Source organism: Simochromis diagramma, unplaced genomic scaffold (genome assembly GCF_900408965.1).
Source record: "Simochromis diagramma unplaced genomic scaffold, fSimDia1.1 OVJJ01000131.1, whole genome shotgun sequence".
In the NCBI taxonomy this organism is placed as follows: domain Eukaryota; kingdom Metazoa; phylum Chordata; class Actinopteri; order Cichliformes; family Cichlidae; genus Simochromis; species Simochromis diagramma.
In genome coordinates, this window is record NW_024387200.1 from 10,128,336 (window position 1) to 10,148,730 (window position 20,395).

The window sequence follows — 20,395 nt, forward strand, 5'->3', positions numbered from 1 at the left end:
ACTGAAGAACTAAACTCTTTGTTTGCTACAGATTTGGGGCAGAGGTGATGTAAACTCTTGGTCTCCTTTCGATTACCTTGGGGTAACCTTTGACCCTGCTTTCACTTTGCGTGATCATGTGTAATCTCTGTTGTTCGTGGGTTTAGGTCATCACACCTGCTTCTACGTACTCTCACGTCACACCAGTGACCCAGCGGCACTGACTCACCACCGATTCCATTTTTCATTAAAGATTCGAGTAACTTTCAGAGCTCTTCGTGGACAGGCAGCACCTTTGATCAGCTCCCTGAGGTCATGTGATCAGTGCCTGCTGGCTGTGCATCCCATGAGGCTGAAAGGTAAAGCAGACAGAGCTTTTCTAGACTGTCGAGCTCTGTTGGGATCTGTGGACTCGGTGGTCTCTTTGAAAAAACAGCTAAAACTCAGCTGGTCAGACTTAACTTTTTGTTTTGAAGCACTTTGTGATGTTTGTCCTGAAAGATGCTCTACAAATAAAACCTTTATCTCCAAAACCTGAGGGTGCCTTAAAGCTGCCACACAGACCTGCTGGTGCCTCTCTTCTTTAGTTCAGAGGATGTTTTCCACGGCGTGTTTCTGGATCATGTCCACTTCTTTCCATAATAGAATTTTAACCTACATTTGCAACAGTGATTTGTGAGCCAGTGCAGTAATCTCTATGAGAGAATCATGGCTGTTTTAAGGCAGCAGCTCCTGAGGAGCCAAAGATCGCTGACATCCAGTACGGACTGCGGTTTTGTGCCCGATGATTGTCGAACCGGTGACCTTCCGGTTACAGATGCGATTCCCAACCCCCTGAGCCACGGTCGCCCCTTTTACCCAATAATGTTTCATTAGTTACACAATATCCCCTCAGCTGTTCACTTTCAGTACCACCTACTGTTTCACACATTTGTTGTTCCGTCCCAACTTTTGTGAGTTGTGTTGCTGCCAACAAATTCAAAATGAGTCGATATTTGTCATGAGAGAGTAATTCTAATCTAAACTAGTGCTTCTCATATAATGTTGAAGGAGGTTCGGTCTGTTAAAGTTAATCATGCTGAGAGAAGGAATCTTCCTGAAGCCCTGGGAAGGTGTTTTGTAGGATATATGGTCCGTTACTGGAAACTTTACCTTGGACCTGGAATTCTACACTTTGAAGGTAATAAACATTTAAGACTGAATGCCACTGACATACCAGGACACTGGTACGTGCACTAGAGTTAGATTAAAAGAAAAACGTTCCAAATAATGGTTTTAAAGAATGCATGAGAGACATTTCCATCACAGATGGATGAAAATGTGCCGGGGAATGATCCTCCCCAAGCCTGAAGTTTACGGGTATCAGAGGGAGAGTCTCAGTCTGACTCCTGTTTGGTGAGAGATGCTGTTTTGGACCTGACTTTCATTATTAGACTCTGTGGGAGTTTGTCAGCTCCATCATGTTTCCCACAATGAAATCCAATCGCTTATTTGTCCACTGCACTGTCCTGTAAGCCCCCTCCCTCCACGCAGCAGTGCACTGGTGAGCAGCCATGTCAAACAAACTGCACCGAGAGGCTCGGACGGAGACAACGGGCCGCTCGGACAAACTCGCTTGTACACAATCTCAAAACAAACAATGCAAATACTGAGCAAGCCAAGAGGACGCTAACCTCACAACATGGGAAAATGTTTGCGTTTCGATTCTTCACAGAGCTTCTGCTTGAAACCCAGGACAACACCCTGATCTGAAGTTTATTTCTGAGTCTGGATACGCTGGTAAACAATGTTTGTTCATATTTTGGAGGGGTTAAGTCAGGCTGGTCCTCATGGGAAGCACCAAAGTGTATTCAGGGACAGCTGGAGAGGCTGCACTGGGCCTTGTGCTGATGTAACATGAGCTTCACTAGGGGGCAGCAATCATTAGACTACCACAGGGTGGCTGGTGTTGGCTCAGTGAGAAAAGCTAGAAACACTGTAAAACAAAGAATAATATGTGACAGCTTCACCTGTTAGTTTAAAGGCTGTAGGAGGGAGAATCCACAAGGTGTGGACTGTTTCACTGCAGGGGATGACCCCACGCTGCTCAGCTGGAACCCTGTTTTTGTGTCACGCGCCGCGAGGAAGCAGAAACACGCACGCTCAGAGAGGCCGCACAGTGAGGTGGTGTGTGTTTGTGTACCCAGGCCTTCAGCTCAGTGACTCCGCCTCCGTCTGCTCAGGCGATGAATTTGTTTTGCATCACAGGCCGTCGCACTCCAGAGCCGGGACACTGCAGCATCGAGGGTCTGTTTATGGACCAGTGCATCCGAAAGGTGCGCTCAGTATTTAAACAAACACGCTTACAGAACTGTGTGTGTCTGTTTGGGTTTATGCTTCTCCACATTTAAGTCACAAGTGGTGCTTACACACAAAAGAGGCAAAAGACATTCACACCAAAATCACCCAACCAGAGTCGTTGAGTAAAAGCTGTGACTGATCAGTGTGAAGTGTACTGTTCAAAGGAATTCAAGGAACACGTTTGTAGCAACGGTCAGTTAAACTTGTGGGATGTTGAGCTGATCAGTTAGGTATCAGTTAATGAAATAAAGAACAGGGGGAACAATGAGGCAACCCCTGAAACAGCCATGCTCCTGCAGGTAGAGGACACTCGTGCTGGGTTCCTCCTGGCTTCATGGTGAGAGCATGCAGGCAGCTCCTGGAGGATGAAGGAATTAATACTGAAACATAAAGATCATCTGATGTCTCCGTGTTGCACCTCAGACTGTCTGTGTGCTCCATGATGGGCAGAGCTGGGAATGATGTGGACTCATTCTACGTCCATGTCAGTACAGAGATCCAGCACGACTGGATTTCTGTCCTTTGAGGTCTGATGTGTTTTCAAAGTGTCCTGTTTTTGAGCAGAGCCTGACACAGTGAGCGCTGTTAGGTGACCGTCATCAAAAGCAGGTTTTCTTTGGTAATGTGTGCGTACGCTGCAGTTTACAGTGATGCTAGCAAGCAAAAAAAGTAGATGAATCCACAGCCACACACTCACGACTTCCTCCTATTTCCGTAACGTTTGTTAGAACATTGCAGGGTCCAGTGCTTTGTCAGGCTTGTTTTTGTGCATGAATCAGTGCGACTCATGGGATTTATTAAGAAGAATAAAAACATAAAGACAAGCTACAGTGTTTCCTTTTAAACCTGAACACTGAGCCACTCCCATTCACCTCTGCAGTGCTAACTTGAACTCATGAATGCAATGAAGTCCTTAATAACACGACACTTAAGTGAAACAGCTGAAAAGCGACTTCTACGAGGATCCATAAAATCCTCTGTGGTTGTGACGAGGCTGCTCAGATATGGTAACCACATCCATTTATCAGCACTTTGGTTAGCTGTCTGAATCCCACAGCTCCTCGTGTGACCATCTCCGTGGAAAGACAAAGCTAAGGCTCTATGCTTACAGCTCTGGAACTCCAGTGCATTTGAAATGTTGCTTTTTAAGGACCACTGTTTGAGCCCAGTGTAGTGACACTTATTAGTTTTACTGTTTATGCAACTGTTCAAAGCTTCATATTATCAGCGGACATCGAGATCTTTGATCAGTTGAGCACATGTTTGGATGAGTTTCAAAGCCACAGACAGCAGCTCCTTTAAAGCTGCCCTGTGCCATTCTGGGCAGCGACACAGTGCATCTTCTCATATTTGCTAATTGCAGCTTAAAACAAAAGTGAAGAGAGCTCATGGCCGGGAGATCAAACCAAGCGGGAAGCCTGTGTTCAGAGTCCAGCGGGGGCCGATTTGCAGGCTGCTGTCACACACCAGAAAACTCTTACATAAACGTGTCAGAGCCAGTAAACAGTGGCTTGTTTTCTCAGCCAGTCTGACTGATAAATGAGTTACTGCTATCTGCCTACGTGGGGGAATTTCAGGGACCACTGTGTCATCACAAAGCAGTTGCTGTTGGTGCAGACTGTGGGTGAAGGTTAGAGCAGAATCAACATGCACTATTTAGAATCAGAATCAGAATCAGAAAGGGTTTTATTGCCAAATGTTGAGCAGGTTTACAACATTAGGAAATTGCTGCGGTGCTTCAGTGCAAACATACTGTTATAAATTACGCTAAAGTAGACATTAAAATAAAAATAAGAATAAGAATTAAAAGTGCTAAGTAGATAGATATATACATGATATATACATGAATGCAGGTGGTGATCAGTGCCAAACATGGAATCATGCAGTGAACACAGCGTAGGGTCATGTGTTAGTGGTGGGAACAGTCGTACGTTTATTGTTCATGTGTCCGACAGCAGAGGGGAAGAAACTGTTCTTATGGCGAGAGGTTCTGGTGCGAATGGACCGGAGCCTCCTGCCTGAGGGGAGCAGGTCAAACAGACTGTATCCAGGGTGAGAAGGGTCAGCTGAGATCCGAGCTGCACGCCGCAGTGTCCTGGAGGTGTACAGGTCCTGCAGAGATGGGAGTCTACAGCCAATCACCTTCTCAGCAGAGCGCACAACACGCTGCAGTCTCTGTTTGTCCCTGATAGTGGCTCCAGCGTACCACACGGTGATGGAGGAGGTGAGGATGGACTCGATGATTGCGGTGTAGAATTGCATCATCGTCCGTGTTGGCAGGTTGAATTTCTTCAGCTGCCTCAGGAAGTACATCCTCTGCTGGGCTTTCTTGATGACGGAGGTGATGGTGGGCTCCCACTTCAGGTCCTGGGTGATGGTGGTACCCAGGAAGCGGAACGAGTCCACAGAGGTGATGGGGGTGTCAGTCAGGATGATGGGGGGGAGTGGGGCTGTGTGCTTCCTGAAGTCCACAATAATCTCCACTGTCTTCTGGGCATTCAGCACCAGGTTGTTGTGGCTGCACCAGGACACCAGACGTTCAACCTCCCTCCTGTAGGCAGACTCATCCCCGTCCGAGATGAGCCCAATAACGGTGGTGTCATCTGCAAACTTGATTAGCTTGACAGACTGGTGGGTGGAGGAGCAGCAGTAATAGGGATGACTTAACCTCAGCTCTGATTACAGGAGGTGAAAGGTCAGAACGTCCCTCACCTGACTGTAAGATGGTACAGTGAAATGTTTAAACCATAACCTGAGCAGACACATCTTCTCACAGATGGATGAAGGAGTCAGCTGTAGCTCTTTCCAAGGCTTCGGCTCTGATGGTGTTATAACACGATCACAGCAGGGCTGAGCTGTAAGGGGATATTGCTGAGGATGCAAAGCTGGCAGCTACCTCTAATGAACCTGTCTTAGTGAATATCACTCTACATAAGCCTCACAGTGCACTTCAGGCGGGGATCACACGGCACATTATAGCCCAAACCCAGCAGAAACATCCAAGTCATGCTTCCAACCATGTCTCCAATGTTCTCCTTTTGAGTTTGCCTGTTGAGACCAGTGGTGCCAACCAGTACTCCTCTCAAACACTCTTTATTGCTGACGGTCTCCTTACAGCAGCTTTTGTTAAGGGTGAAATATGTTAAGTGTCAGTTGAACACTCAGTTCTTGAAGGTGATGTACTGGAAGTGAGTAAAGGATGTGATCAGCTTCTTACATGCCCCGTGCCACAGCTGCCCCAGGCTCAGTGATGCACAAGAGGACCAAAAGATGCTCCATGTGCTCCGATCCAACAAAAGAGTTACTGTAGCCCAGATTACTGGAAAACCTCAAGAAGCACACACAGCTGGACCAGTAAAGAAGCTGATGGACTCCAGTCAATCACATCTTTCTATCAGGGCGATATGTGACATTCACAAACGTATGCAGGCAGCGTGGGGCTCTGGACAATGTTCTGCTGCGATCACACTTTGAAATGTACCATCTTCCTAAACACCTTTATTGCAGTAGCCTCTTCCAACGTGAGGATATGCTCTACCTCACCGCAAGGAAACGTTCAGAAATGGTTTTACAATCGAGACAAAGATTTCAGTGTCTTCACTTGGCCTCACAAGTCCCTAAATGTTAATGAAATTGAGCATCTGTGGGATGTACTGCAGAAACACGACCAATTCATTACGGGGGCAGGACAAAACAGGCTGTGGAAGAGAGCCAGGGAATAATAATACCTGATGAATAAACACAGAGAGTGAGAAAACTGGATGAAGAAGAAGCACTCCCCAGCCCCCAGCAGTCTAGGCAAACTGTGACGTAACTAAGGGAGGATTCAGGGTCACCTGGTCCAGCCCTAACTATATGCTTTAGCAAAAAGGAAAGTTTGAAGCCTAATCTTGAAAGTAGAGATAGTGTCTGTCTCCTGAATCCAAACTGGAAGCTGGTTCCACAGAAGAGGGGCCTGAAAACTGAAGGCTCTGCCTCCCATTCTACTTTTAAATACTCTAGGAACAACAAGTAGGCCTGCAGAGCGAGAGCGAAGTGCTCTAATAGTGTGATATGGTACTACAAGGTCATTAAGATAAGATGGGGCCTGATTATTTAAGACCTTGGGGGAGTTTTTCCTTCCTACTGTTGCCAAACTGCTTGCTCATAGGGGGTCATATGATTGTCGAGTTTTCTCTGTATGTGTTATTTTAGGGTCTACTTTACAATATAAAGCGCCCTGAGGTGAATGTTGGGTTCTATATAATTAAAATTGAACTGACTTGAGCAGAGAGGCAATGAGGAGAGGTCAGTATGGGAGACACTGGCTCCTTTAATCCTCTAATCTGGGCAGCTGAGCTGTGTGCTCCTTGTTCCTGCATATGTTTGATCAGGTTCCCGTCTTCTTCCTAAGTGCACATCCCTGTTTGTTAGTTTAACGCGTGTTTCTAAGTTGGCAGTAGATGTGTGTGCCTGTGTGCTTGGCCTCCTCTGTGTGTCAGCCCCCTGATGCACTGGGGACCTGTCCAGGGTGTAGCTTGGATAGGCCGCAGCCCCTCGGTGACACATAACTGGATAAAGTAAGCGGTTAGAAAATAGATGGAAACTCGTGGCTTATGATTACAGTGCAGGAGAGTCATAGAGTCAGCTGGAGTCATCTGATTTTCCTGTGTGATCTTTGACACTAAAAGCCTTGTGGCACAACTTGCTGTTGTTCTCTTGACATTTCGAGAGTCTTTTCAAGATTTATCTACTTACTATGAAACTGGACATGACATATTTAATGCTTCTCTTTTTAAAACCCCAAGAAATGAAAACTAACTTTATTCTCATGACTGAAAAAGCATTAAAAATAAGAACAGACAGTAAAAACAAAAGCAATGACGGCGTGCTAACCACAAGTACAGCACTGGGATGATTCGGGCAGGAGTCTTTAGCACACATTTTTCAGGATTTGTTTCGCAGTATTTCATGTTTTCCACAAACATGTCATGATGTCCAGCTTGTGTCTTCAGAATGAAACATTTTGCATCCAGAGAGAAGATTCTACACGCTGAGCTGGAAGCATTTGCAAAGAGCAGCTATGCACACTCTTTCTATCCAAGTGCTTATTGTGTTCTTCTGTGTCCGTGTTTATTTAGATGCAGAGGTTATGAGCCTGAGAGGATTCTGACATCAGCAAAAGGGCGAAACAACAAACATTACATCTCCGAATTCCTCGCGGAGTCTCTGCTTTTTCTGCCCTGTCTCTGTCTCTACGTGGATGCTCTCATCGCGCCTTCTTGGAAACGAAAGTTGCGCAACTGCCTCTGAGGCAGCATCAGGTGTATGAAGTAGCATCAGGCCGACAAAGAATAGTAGGAGGGGACTTGGACACGGCACAGCAGTCCTGCCTCATGAGTTGGAATAATCTCCACAGGATTCATCTGAGTCATTCTGCAGAGTTGTAGGATGCATGTTCAGACTTGTGACATAGAACTGGAAGAGATTACAAAATACAACCGAAAATTACAGCATCTGCCGAATAACCCAAATAAAACCACGCGTGCTTCCTACCAGGAACAGACACCAGCAGCAATAAAGTGTGTGAAGGAAATATTCACGTGTGGAAAACGTTTAGTGCCGCTTCGATAGCCTGACTCACCACCGAAGCGGAGAGTCTGAAGATTCCCGCATCTCCTTCTATCTGCTTCACACACGCCGGCTGAGGGCGGTGATAAGGTGAAGAGGAGGGTTTGACTGCTTGAGAAATTCATGCAAACGTGAGGCATTTTCCTGCGCGTGCACGTGGTGGATTATGATAGCATGGAGTTCTGGGTGATGGTGTTAGTGCTGGTTACTTGTTAGCTCACAGCTGTGCGTTAAGTTAAAGTTCACGGTGACACTTTTAGCTTTGAAGTACTGATAGCAGATGTTTAACACAAGAGTGTCTGGTGTTCAGCTTCTAGGACCTTTAAAGCTGTAAGGGCTCTGTTCTTCGTCACATCCAGCAGCATCTTTTATACAAGGACATGAGAACTGGGGCTCAAATACAAGCGAGCGCTTCTTGTGATTTTCGTTGATAAAGGATTAGCAGTGGGATGGGTTTGTGCACCATATCAACGCTGGATTTCCCGGGTTTAGCATATTATACCCTCCCAGCACCTTTCTGAAAATTGCCCACCAGGAATAGAGGCAGTGAACTCCGCCTTCTCAGTATTTAAACCCACAATATCACCCGGAGCTCAGAGAACCGGAGAACTTGATCTTGACCAACACGTTTGGATTCGTGGGAACTAAATCCTCCCTCTGAGCTCTAATTGCCTAAAAGGTGAGACTAGTCTTTGCTTATTTTATGTCAAATAAAAACAAATATAAAACAGCAGGCAGGACTTCACGGTGACTTTATGGATTTATAGTTTGCAGTTTTGGGACATTTTTTCAGCATAATGTAAAGTTCTTGGTGCATCAGTTTGACTGGTGCTATGAAGTAGACGTTCACACTGTCGTGCTTTTTAAAATATATGTTGGTTTTATTAGCAGCAGATTGACCCATTATTTACTTTCCCCCTAAAGGTTCCATCTGCAGTCTCCAATCCGCCCATCTTGGACACATTATCACACTTTTTATTTATTTATTTATTTTTCCTCCCACTCCTGGGATTTAACCTTCACCCAGTCCGTCACTTCGCCCCCTCCTACCCAGAAAGAGGGTGTAAAGTTGGAGTCGGCCCGGAGATGCGGTTCTTTTTCCCGCTGACTGTGTATTGCATCAGCCTGCTTTCCCTCCAGCAGGCTTTGCCGGCTGAGGAGAGACCGGGCACGAACAGGTAGGACACACCGCTGCGCTGCTGCTGTATTAGTGCTACTTTAGTGCCTACAGAGCAACTCTGCACTGTCTGAGAGGAGCGAAGAAGGCAGCTGGAGCCGCTGCATGCCACTGAAATCTTACTGTTCATAGCTGCACTGCATCGGGCAGAAAGCACAACATCAGCGTCGTTAACGCGTTTCAATGGACTGTAACGTCGTTACTTTCCCGTCAGTAGCGTCGTTTAGTTCAAACACTTCTCACTGTTTTTATTCGAACATTCGCGTCATATTCTCGCTGGAAACGTTTTTCTAACAGAGATAAATAACGTGCTCTAAAGTTCACAATAAAGACACGCTGATATTTACTCTTCTGTGAGTCTGACGCACACTGCGAAACTTGAATCACTTTGCCTGTAGGTGAATAAGTCACGAGGGTTAGTGTGTGTAAACGCGTGTCAGCCTGACAGTAGATAGTGTACACTTGAAGGTCAAAGGCTGTGGCTTTATCTTTGCTGCTCCACATCCACACGGAGTGTATCTCGGTCAAAGCCCACAGAAATCCACAGAGCTGCGTGAGTGTGGAGTTCAGTGTTTTTAGAAGGCGAAATGATCTTTGCAGTTATGAAGGAGATGATGAGAAATCACACCTCAGCTGTAGGTGACCTTTAACCTACATTTAACCCTGCCACTGAAACATGACTAAAGTGAGTTAACTGCGCCTCAGCTTGTTTTCTATAAACAATTCAGATGTTTTTCTAAAGCCCCAAACGTCGCCTTAGTCCCAGCTCTTCTTGCCTTACGTCTCGGTGTCACATGATGAACCACTGACATATGGGCTTTTGTTTGGTTTGGTCTCCCTGACATCAAGCAGGGAAAATGTCATTTCCAAAGGTGGGAAAACCAGTTTGTCATTCTGAATAGCCCAGTCGTAGATACCATCACGGGTCATTGTAAAGGATATTGTGAGGGGATGAATGGCACCTGCACTTTTCCACTCTTTTGGTGTCAGAGCAGGATCTCATTAGACACGAGGCAGCAAACAGACGTCCACCCGGTCAGAGGCAGGGAGCTCTGTCACAGTGGCAGTAAGTGTGCCGGGTTGCATAGTTGAGGATGAGGTACAGTGAAGGGCGACCTCTTCTGGTTGGGTGTGGAGCCGTAACTCTGTGCCAGCGCTGATTCTGCAGTTTTAAAGCGAGCGCCGTGAAAGAAGCTGCTGTTTCCCATGATGTGAAAACGCACTTGAATCTAATCCAGTGTAAGAGGATCCGAGGGTGGAACTTTCCTCCAGGTGGGAAAGCGCTCCTGTGGCCGTCTCTGTCATCTGGACAAACGGCTGCTGCTGAAACCCAAAGAAGGGGGGGGGGGGCAGCTCTGTTTGCACCTGGCCGGCTCCCCCATCAGTCCTCTGCTCCATTACAAATGTTAAAGGCTGCAGTTCCAGCTCCGTGTAGTTAATTAAACCTTGTTTTATTGCCTTAAAAAAGCTGATAACAAAACAAGAACAGTCACATTTCCTCATGACTTCTGTCTTTTAGATTATCTCAGATAAATGGACTCCCGAGTGTCTGCAGCTGAGCACTGCAGGTACTGTGGAGGAGGTCTGAGCTGTTGTTGACCACTTACAGAGACGTGCAGGTGAAAGGAAAGAGTCTGGGCTCTATCGTGCTGTAGACCTCGACTGCGACACCCTCCTAACACATCCTGTTCGGTTCCTGTCACCAGCTGACAGCATGATAACAGCAGACACCACCACTTCACATGTTTTTGTCTGTTGGACTCTTGAGCTCAGATGTCTGTCATTCCTTCCACGTCCTGTGTTTGTGTCCATATTGTCTCCCTGTGTCCTGATATGGACACAGAGAGATGTAACAATGCCAAGCAGGCGCTTTCCAAACGAGGAGAAATTGTTTGTTAAGCATAAGACGGCAACACATACCCCTCATTATCATTTTACATAACATCTTTTTTGTAGTTGAAAATAGTCTGCAGCCAGACAAGTTAAACATGGCTTTAGGAGTGAAGCGGCTTTAGGTCCAGATTCTGGAAGTGGGAAGCGGCTCATTGCTTGCAGACTGAAGACTCTGAAGCTGGTTTGCGGTCAGGCTTTTGTTCGATGGACTCGCTTGGCCCCGGCTTTGTCTGGATCAGCCTGTGTGCATAAGTTGGGCTGCAAGTTTGTCTGAACATTTCAGGGCCGAATAGTCACCGAATAGTTCACCGAGCACCAACATGACTATCAGAGAAAAACACCTCACAGAGCATGGCCGGAGCCTTTCTGCTGTTTCTTGGTTTGGGGTCCAGACATTTGATGTTTCGATTCTGAGCATCTCTTTAAACCACCTTTATTCCTCTGGGATGATTTCAAATTTAGCGCCTCAACCCAGGCTTCTTCTCACACGTCTACTTTGATTTGCAGCCTGTTGTAAACACTGAACTTGCTCAGGGCTGGTGTGGAGTATGTGTAGAGTACAAGCACATCAAGGTAAATCTGCACAAGCACAGGCTGAAGTTGAGAAGGCTGCCGGCAGGAATTCCGCTGTGGATTAATGTCTAAGACCTAAATTCCAACGTTCGCATCCTTAAAGAGCAGGTTTCTGCTCACACAGAGAGCCGCTGCACATGAATGCACTGTATGTCATGTAAGAGTAGAAGACATGCATGTAAGAGGATCAGTGTGTGGTTTAAGTTCCTCAAAAGGCATTTGGAAAATAAAAGCAGCTTCCGAGGGGAAGAGAAACCACCCTTTTGTCTTGTCTACATCCATCAGAATTATGTGGTTTGTGAACTATAACTTGGCATCTGTCAGTTCATGTAATTCACCAGCTGGAGTTTATTCAGAGGCCAAAAAGGCTTGAACAATAGAAATTACAGCCCAGGGTTAGAAAGCCGGAAGTGCCCAGCTCGTTTCATTGAGACACAGAGATTTCTGTCAGCTTTCGCTCCTCATCCTCGGATGGCTGATTCCCTTTGAAACATCTGTAAGCGTGTACGTTTGAAACGTAGTGGGTTTAAATCTGAAGTATTAGGGTTGGGATTACTGCGGGCCAATCTTAGGAAGGCTCAGGGTTGGGTTTATGTTTCGTTTCCCCTCCATGAGACCTGTGGCTGGAATTTAAGATTAGACTATGACTTGCAGGGAGGCCAAATCTGCTCAGAGACTTCAGCCCAGATTTGACTTCCTAAAACAACTAATACAGCTCGTTGTCATTAATAGAGAAGAAAAGGAAACACGGCTGATCTAAAGGTACTGGCTTCACCTTTAATCTAACTGTTAGGTCCTATGAAATCATCAGCCAAATGTGTCTGAAAGCCATAAACTTGGGATATTGCAACACATCAGAAACCAGAAGCCCGGACGTCTTTGATTTCCTGCCAAACACAAAGGTCTCCTTCACTGTATGACTGGTTAGACTGCAGGGAGGTCAGGCATTGTTCCAGCTGCAGGTGATGTTGGCCCAACCAAAACGCAGAGCTTGTTCCCCGGCACATATTTATTTTTCAAGACCATTAACTAAGTGCACCAGGTGCTCCGATGGTTTGCTCGGGAATCGGAGGCACTGCTGTCATTGATCACAAGGCTTTTCCTACGCTGCGGTGCGTTGCTCCATAATCCCCTTTACCTCATTAATGCGCACAATAAACAGAGCTGGATTACTGACCAGGAAAAGCAAGGGGGGGTTGCCATGGGGTACCAGATGCTTTTCTTAGATGTGAGGCAGTTAGCATGTTGGATTGTTATTATTGCCTACATCACTGCAGCACCTTAACATTGCACATGGCAGCTGCATGAGTGTATTTTTCAGCCCCAGTCAGAAAAGATTGATGTTCTTATGTTAAACTTTTGACCTCCTGGATCCAGGATACAAACAGAAAGAGTCATCAGCACCACAGATTACAGCTGCTATAGACTCGCACCAGTCACATCCATTATCACTGCTGTGAAAACCAGCCTGAAACAATGAAAATGCTGTGGGTTACAGTAAGTATCCGTATGGAAATATACAAACTATACATCCTGTCATTGGGTTGTGTAAATGCGTTTATGAGATCTGTTGTGGGGCCACCGCTGCAGCTATGCAAATAAGCTTTAAGCTTTCACCGTGCAGACCATGTGGGTGTAACTTGATGATGTGGCACTGTGGCAGACTGCGGCCTGTCCTGGAAATAGTGCTTTCCTCCGTCTGCGGCCTACCATTATGCAACTATTTATTCAGCCATCGCCACTGTTGGATAGCAGGTCCTCTAAAGGCGACCGGCTCTGCCAACAGTGAGCCAGCAGCTGCACTTAGCGTCTCTGGGAGGAGTCTCAAACCAACCACAGGCTGTGAAGTCTTGGAGAACTCAGCAGGGAGTGTTCATGAGAAGATAACACGAGTTAGCGTTTCACATGTGGAAGACACGTTTTATAATTAAAATGGTGAAACATTTTTCCATCTTTGCTTCGAAAGGCAAACACGAAAGATGGATTCATTCTAATCCTAAATGTAAACCTCTGGCAAAGATTACACCTTTTTTAGTTCATCCAGGCACAACATGATGTTAAGCCCAGTGTCACAGCAAGATATTTATCCTGGCAACTTTGGGAAATGAAAATTGTGGCTTTAACAGATGTAGCTGACACTGTGACGCCAGATATTCTTCACCAAACAGCGATCTTATCCCAAACCTTACTGGTGCCAAAGCAAAACCAAGCATTGAGAAACACCAGTATTTCACAACAGGCTGTAAAACCAAAGAGAAATCACTTTGATAGTCACACAGAGGGGCAGTCCAGCAGGTAACGGGTACAGAAATATGAAGGCACCTACATCCTTTATTTGTACAAGCACCGCGTCGTGTGTGGACCAACATAGCTATTCCACAGTCTGAAATGTGACCGAGCAGTCATTGTTTCTTTTTACTTCTCTCGGGATTTTGAGTCACACCGTGCTACGCAAACATGGCGCTAACAGGTCAGCGAAGAAGCCACTGTTTTTGTCAAACAAAGAACAGATGGCGAGTCGGCCACTGCTGTTTGCTGAAAATGTCTGAGCCAGTGGTCCGCCACACTGCACACCTTAACACATCATTTAGTGTCATGTGTATTCTCACGAGCCTGTTTGTACAGACGGACCAATCACACAAGAGGAAAAAGTATCCACTGGTGCTATCCATCTTGCCAATAGTTCGTGAGAAAGTGTGTGATTTTTTTGGGGTGATCCTTTACAACTTTCATGTTTGTAGCTTAACTTGGCCTGTGAAGGATATAGATGCTGAAGGATGCTCTGTGCGGTGTTCAGAAGCTAGCATAAAATATTTATTTACCAAATTGCACCTGTAATTAGATGTCCGCAGAATTAGCATTGCCCTCGATCGTGCTAACAATCGTGGCAGTGATTGGTACAGTTGATATTTTTGGAATTATCTGGACAAACAGAAACTCCTGACGGCTTAGCTAGTTCTAGTTAGCACAAATTAGCATGCTAGCTGCAAAACTGTCTCGTGAACTCGTCACAATTCTACCTGCTGAGAATGTAACACATTAACTTCTAGCTTACACTTTTAGTTATGTGTAGCTGCTAGTATTGCTCTATGTTCTCATGCTATCTTGAGTTGTTTCACGTTTCTGGTGCACTTTCAGTCTGAATCCCTCTCACTCCTGTAGAACAGCTTTTCACCTGACGTCTCTTTTCTCCTCAGGTTGGATGTTCTCAACAAACTCATTGGCCAGAAAGAGGATAACGCTCCCGCTGCAGAAAGCCAGACCATCAGCACGGTCCCATCTTCAGCCTTGAGCCGATCCCCAAACCGGGTGCCTGGATTCATGAAGCAGCGACTGGCATCAGGAGCAAGGACAGCCTCCCCGGCCTTGGCGTGGGCGCGGTCCACTGAGGCTTTGCAGGTTGAGCGACGGGCACCGAGAGCTCGTCGCCATGCCCACTCACGAGGGGGTCACCACAACCATCACCATGCCAAACTGATGCGGGTGGGTTGCGTCCTGGGGACCTGTCAAGTGCAGAACCTCAGCCATAGGCTCTATCAGCTTATTGGCCAGACTGGCAGAGAAGACTCTTCTCCCATTAATCCCAGGAGCCCCCACAGCTTTGGATGACTTCGATAAAACCTCCAAATAGCCACAGCAAGTCTATCTATTGCTCCATTTATTTATTGTTTCTTAATGTATTATTGATAGTTATTGCATTAGAGTTTGATGTAGTACACAACTTTTATTATACCCGCCTTAGATGACTGTTGCTTCTAATTTTTGTGCACAATATATGGACTTAAAACTTTAAATCAGGACTGATTGAATCTTCTTTCAAGCCCCTGAACTGATTTTTCCCACCATCATGAGAAAGTTTGGCTTTGAGGGTTAGTGATGTCTTTCTGAATCTTCCTCTGGAACGTTCAAAAGAAGCCAAGAGATCTCAGGCTGATGTTTAAATCCTGTTAATATAAGAATGAAGGCTTGTCTTCAACACCATCCAGCGGCCTGGTCCTATCTGCCCACTGACCTCCGCAGGAGTGGTTAGCCTGCCACTCACTGATCAAACACTTAAGCCATTAATGTGGATTTGAAGCTGCAGCGTGAGCTGGATTCCTGTCAGAACCAATGTATTCCTAGAGAACTCGTCGGCGACTCAGTGAACCCTTTTACCTCTTTTCTGTGGCCCCCTTTGTCTTAATTTTGGACTCACATGCAATTTCAGATTGAACACTGACACCCCTGGAGCAGGTCGCAAGTTTCCAGTTGCCTCAGAACTGCGAACTCATCATTCAGCAATACTTTACCACAGAGAGAGGGTCAGCTTCTGTTGCTTTGGATGGAATGCAAACAAACGGACTCCCCTAAGTATCGCTTTCAATTTTGAGCTGCAGTGGCTGGTTGGCTATCACAGCACAGTGAACTTTGGAGTCATGGATCAGTCCTCTGTCACGCCGCTGCTGCCATTCTCCCTGCTGGAAGCCAAGTCTGAAATATTAGCCTTTTCACGTGATTCATAAGTTCCCTGTGGAAGTCAGGACTTTGGACTGACAGCCGTTTAATAAACCTAAAGGTTCAGTCACAATGTGAGGGGTAGGAGGGGGCTGGGGGGCTTTCCAAGTCTCCCGCTGTCTGCGGCGCTAATGCGAAATATACAAACGTGCAGATATTAAAGGCTTGGCAAATGGTAAAAATAAGCCCATGTTCCCATAGTTACAGTGTTGTCGAGTAGTTGTAACGGAGCGATGTCGGCTCTTGGTCTGGACGAAGATGTTCCTGTTGATGTTTCTCAGTAGCTCGATATTCGCTTTCAGTTCTAGATCGATCTCATGAAACCAAAAACACATTTGACCTTCTTTACGTGCCTTTGGACGTCTTATGGACCAACTGAAGGACTTTTGTGAAAACTGCTGAGTGTGCACATGAGTGCATTTCTTCCTAAATGTTTTCCTCTGTGTTTCATTAAAGTGGAGGCTGTACAAGCCTGCAATCTGCTCATGAGCCAAGTCTTCGATGCCAACTGTGTGAAGTCTTTTTTAGGAAGACTGAATAAGAAAAGTTCAGCTGCATGTTACAGTTGGTAAAACACCCTTAATGTTGATGTGTAATGGGCTAAATGGGTTTAAATTAGTCCTGAGATGATGGCCAAAAGCTTTACGACTACATTGCTGTTTTGTAATGAGGGACCAGAGCAACCAAAATGTTAGGTGTAGCAGTGCCCAGTTTCAAATATGTACATGAAATAGCAAAAACACAAGTCCTAACATTTCCTCTCACTCTATTTATATTCACGTCCGAAGTGGTGGGCAGACGATGGACTGAAAATAACCGAGGTTTCCTCATCAAGAGTCCTAGAATTGGGTTAAACCTTACAAAAACTGTAAAACATATATTTAATTTCTCTATTTCAAGTCTTTACTATATGTTTGGCTACTCTTTATGTCTTTTTAAAGGATACAGGCCACTGAGCGATATCTGGTTATTACTGACGTTAGTTTAAAATCACCAAATACCTGATAGTACTTGACAAATCGACTTTACAGTGTGCGCTTCTTTTATAGCCTGATGTCTTTCTCCTTTTTTACATGTTTGCATTTAGTCTCTTTTTTTGCTAATCCTGTCTGTAATTGTGGGGGCTGTGAGGTCACAGGTCACAATAATCAGAGGTCTTAACCTGTTCAAAGGCTTGTTGAGGTGCAACTCTCTGCTGTAATGGAGCTAATCAGTGTCTCGTGACCGATCATTAAAAGGCTTTTCAAACGCTAAAACAACCTGGTTGATTTCTGTACTTTTCAGAATGTCTCTCTCTCTCTCTCTCACACACACACACACACACACACACACACACACACACACACACACACACGCACACGCACACACACACACACACGATACATGTGTGTGTTTGCACTGCTAGCCTACCAGGAAACGTATCTCCTGTGTTTGATCTGCTCTGGATCGCTGTGCTCCTGCTGCCTGTATTTTAACGTCTTTTGTTTAAACGCAGTGTGTTCTTGTGACATCAGACATTGCTTCATGTGGGGCTGTATGAGCAAACTGTCCACGACCGCTGATACGTCCGCACAGAGCAAGCATCCAGAGCCAGTCAGGCAGATTGGAGGTTAACAGTGTTTCTGTTACAAACAGGCACATCTGGTTTGTTCTTGCTTGTTTTCCATCTGAGAGACACCCGATCTTCTTTAGATCACAGGAAGCACTTTAAAGCATGTCTGTCCAACGTTTGTCACAACTTGAATTTTGCTCCCTGTAACAGACTTATGAAAAGCCCTGATGTACTTGTGTAAATGTGGCTGTCTGCAAATGTGTTTGAAGATGTCAGTGCCTTCCACGTGGCTTCACCGTGAGCGTCACGGGCACCTGTGAATATTTAGATAATCAGCCAAAGTATTTAAAAAAGTCATGTATTTAAGTTATCTTTGTATGTTTATATCTGTGTATCACCAAAGTTGTTCCACTGCTGCTTAAACATGGTAGGAAAAGAAGTCTGAACTGTAGTAAAGTCTTATTGTTACTGTTTTTATTGACTTTTGAAATAAAAGGTGTTCTTTGGAGTGAGTTACAGTATGATCTCTGTGTGTGTGCACTTCTCAAACATGTGAAGACATACGTGATGGTCACATCAGGCTGTGAAAGTGCCTCTCCAAAATCCCAATTAGGTTAACGAAGTCCACAGCACATATCCACTTTGTGTCGTCGTCCACTCTTCGGATGTTGCAATGGCCTCGACTGGCTGTTCTGACTCATCTGCCCTGACTAAAGTCAATCATTATGGGGGGACAGTCCTTGAGAAATCAGGATATGATCTGATAGCAGCTGGAAGTCGTATGACTGCACAGAGTTAATGAGTCACAAACAGCGGAGGCTGGTCAACAGAACACCAGCTATTGGTTCATTTGGTGCCCAGCTGAGTGGAGGACAGAAAACAGGCAGTGAAAGCCTCAGAGCAGCACTTTGACACAAAGATTGGAGGCAGCGTGCACAAACATCTCCGGTTTGCTCTCGGAGACAGCGTCCTGAGTTTAGCAATAATTCTTAAATGGAAAAAACGAGAGCGGCCCAGAGACTTGATGTGAGCATTAAAAGTCAAAGATTGGTCAAAAACCACCCAGAATTGGACACAACTGTCGTGCTTTGACTTCTGGCAGGTAATCCTACCTCAGAGAATGCTGCCACTGATTCTAGTCCCCTGTAATGGATGGATGATGGATGAAAGGAAGTAACCCTGATCATGTTTGAGGAAAAAGTAGAAAAAGTCTCTTTATTGTTATCAGTCTACAGAGGAGACTGTAGAAACCATGTTATCATGTTATGGTTATGTAGCATCAGATAACATCTAGGGTTCATCCTGCTGGGAGGCTTCAGCAGCCCAGCACACTTCAACTGGACAAAGGAAAGTGAATGGGTGGATGGGTGGATGGCCCTTTATCATGCTGACTGGCTGTAGTTCAGGAGGAGAGGAGGTCATCTACTGTTTAGAAGGCTGGTGGTTCAATTCCTGGCTGCTCCAGCCTGCATACTTGGGTAAGATAGTAACCCTGAGTTGCTCTCTGACAGACTCGTGAATGGTGCATGTTGTATAAAGATCTTTGAGTGCTCTGGTAGAGTAGAAAACCAGTCCAGTTGTATGTGTTGTGAGCTCTTCATCTTAATGGTAATGTGCTAACGCTCAAGTTTCCCAAACTGAGGGGACAGCGGGGTCAACACTGGCGCATTTATAAGGCCGTTCAAATTAGAAATACATATTTCTTCTTCCACCATCTGACCCGGGCCTTTCTACGTGGAGGTGTGTCCTCCTGCATGCGTTCTTTCTGGGTACCGCAGCTTCCTTACAGTCCACAGACCTGCAGCCAGTGTGTAAATTGGCCATAGGTGTGAATGGTTGTCTCTGGCTACGTCCACACTGATACGCTTTCGTTTGAAAACACATCGTTTTCTCTGCGTCTTGGCCTCCCGTCCACACTGAGACGCCGTTTTTGCTCAAGGAAATCGCAGCGTTTTGAAACGCTCTCCAAGCGGATACATTTGAAGACGCCGTTTTCGCGTCGCAGTGTGGACAGCGAACCCGGAGCCTTTCTAAAACGATGACGAATGTTAGTCATGTGATGCAGTCATGTGACCAATTAAACACAGATAGCAGAGGGGATTATACAGCAGCTGTTTTGTTTGACAGTCCTGTTAAAGATTAATATCAGTCTGTACGCGCTCCAGAGAGCTTTTCTTTAAATGCTTTTGCAACTTTGTACCTTTGTGTTACTCGCAGCAACAACTCCAGCTCATTGTTAGTCCATTTAAAGAACTCACTGCTTTTCCTCGACATTCCCATTTCATACCCATTTCAATTATTTATTTTTACCAGTGAAACCAATATAACATCTCCACATTCACAAATATACATTTCTGACATTCAAAAACAAAACAAAAACAAATCAGCGACCAATATAGCCACCTTTCTTTGCAAGGACACTCAAAAGCCTGCCATCCATGGATTCTGTCAGTGTTTTGATCTGTTCACCATCAACATTGCGTGCAGCAGCAACCACAGCCTCCCAGACACTGTTCAGAGAGGTGTACTGTTTTCCCTCCTTGTAAATCTCACATTTGATGATGGACCACAGGTTCTCAATGGGGTTCAGATCAGGTGAACAAGGAGGCCATGTCATTAGTTTTTCTTCTTTTATACCCTTTCTTGCCAGCCACGCTGTGGAGTACTTGGACGCGTGTGATGGAGCATTGTCCTGCATGAAAATCATGTTTTTCTTGAAGGATGCAGACTTCTTCCTGTACCACTGCTTGAAGAAGGTGTCTTCCAGAAACTGGCAG

General features: G+C 45.6%; 1 protein-coding gene and 1 long non-coding RNA gene across 2 annotated transcripts; one reads left to right on the forward strand and one right to left on the reverse strand.

The window, feature by feature from the left end:
- Positions 1–7,105: 7,105 nt before the first annotated feature.
- Positions 7,106–8,019, reverse strand: LOC120745739. Its single transcript, XR_005698696.1, has 2 exons — positions 7,943–8,019; positions 7,106–7,776 (listed from the first exon to the last, which is right to left on the reverse strand). It is a non-coding gene; the product is annotated as an uncharacterized LOC120745739 (long non-coding RNA).
- A 511-nt stretch (positions 8,020–8,530) lies between these two features.
- On the forward strand, positions 8,531–18,130 carry adm2a (adrenomedullin 2a). The gene is made up of 3 exons (XM_040050830.1): positions 8,531–8,608; positions 8,854–9,107; positions 14,770–18,130. The coding sequence occupies exons 2-3, from the start codon at positions 9,016–9,018 to the stop codon at positions 15,179–15,181; spliced, it is 504 nt and encodes a 167-aa protein (XP_039906764.1). The 5' UTR covers positions 8,531–8,608; positions 8,854–9,015; the 3' UTR covers positions 15,182–18,130.
- The last annotated feature ends 2,265 nt before the right edge of the window (positions 18,131–20,395 follow it).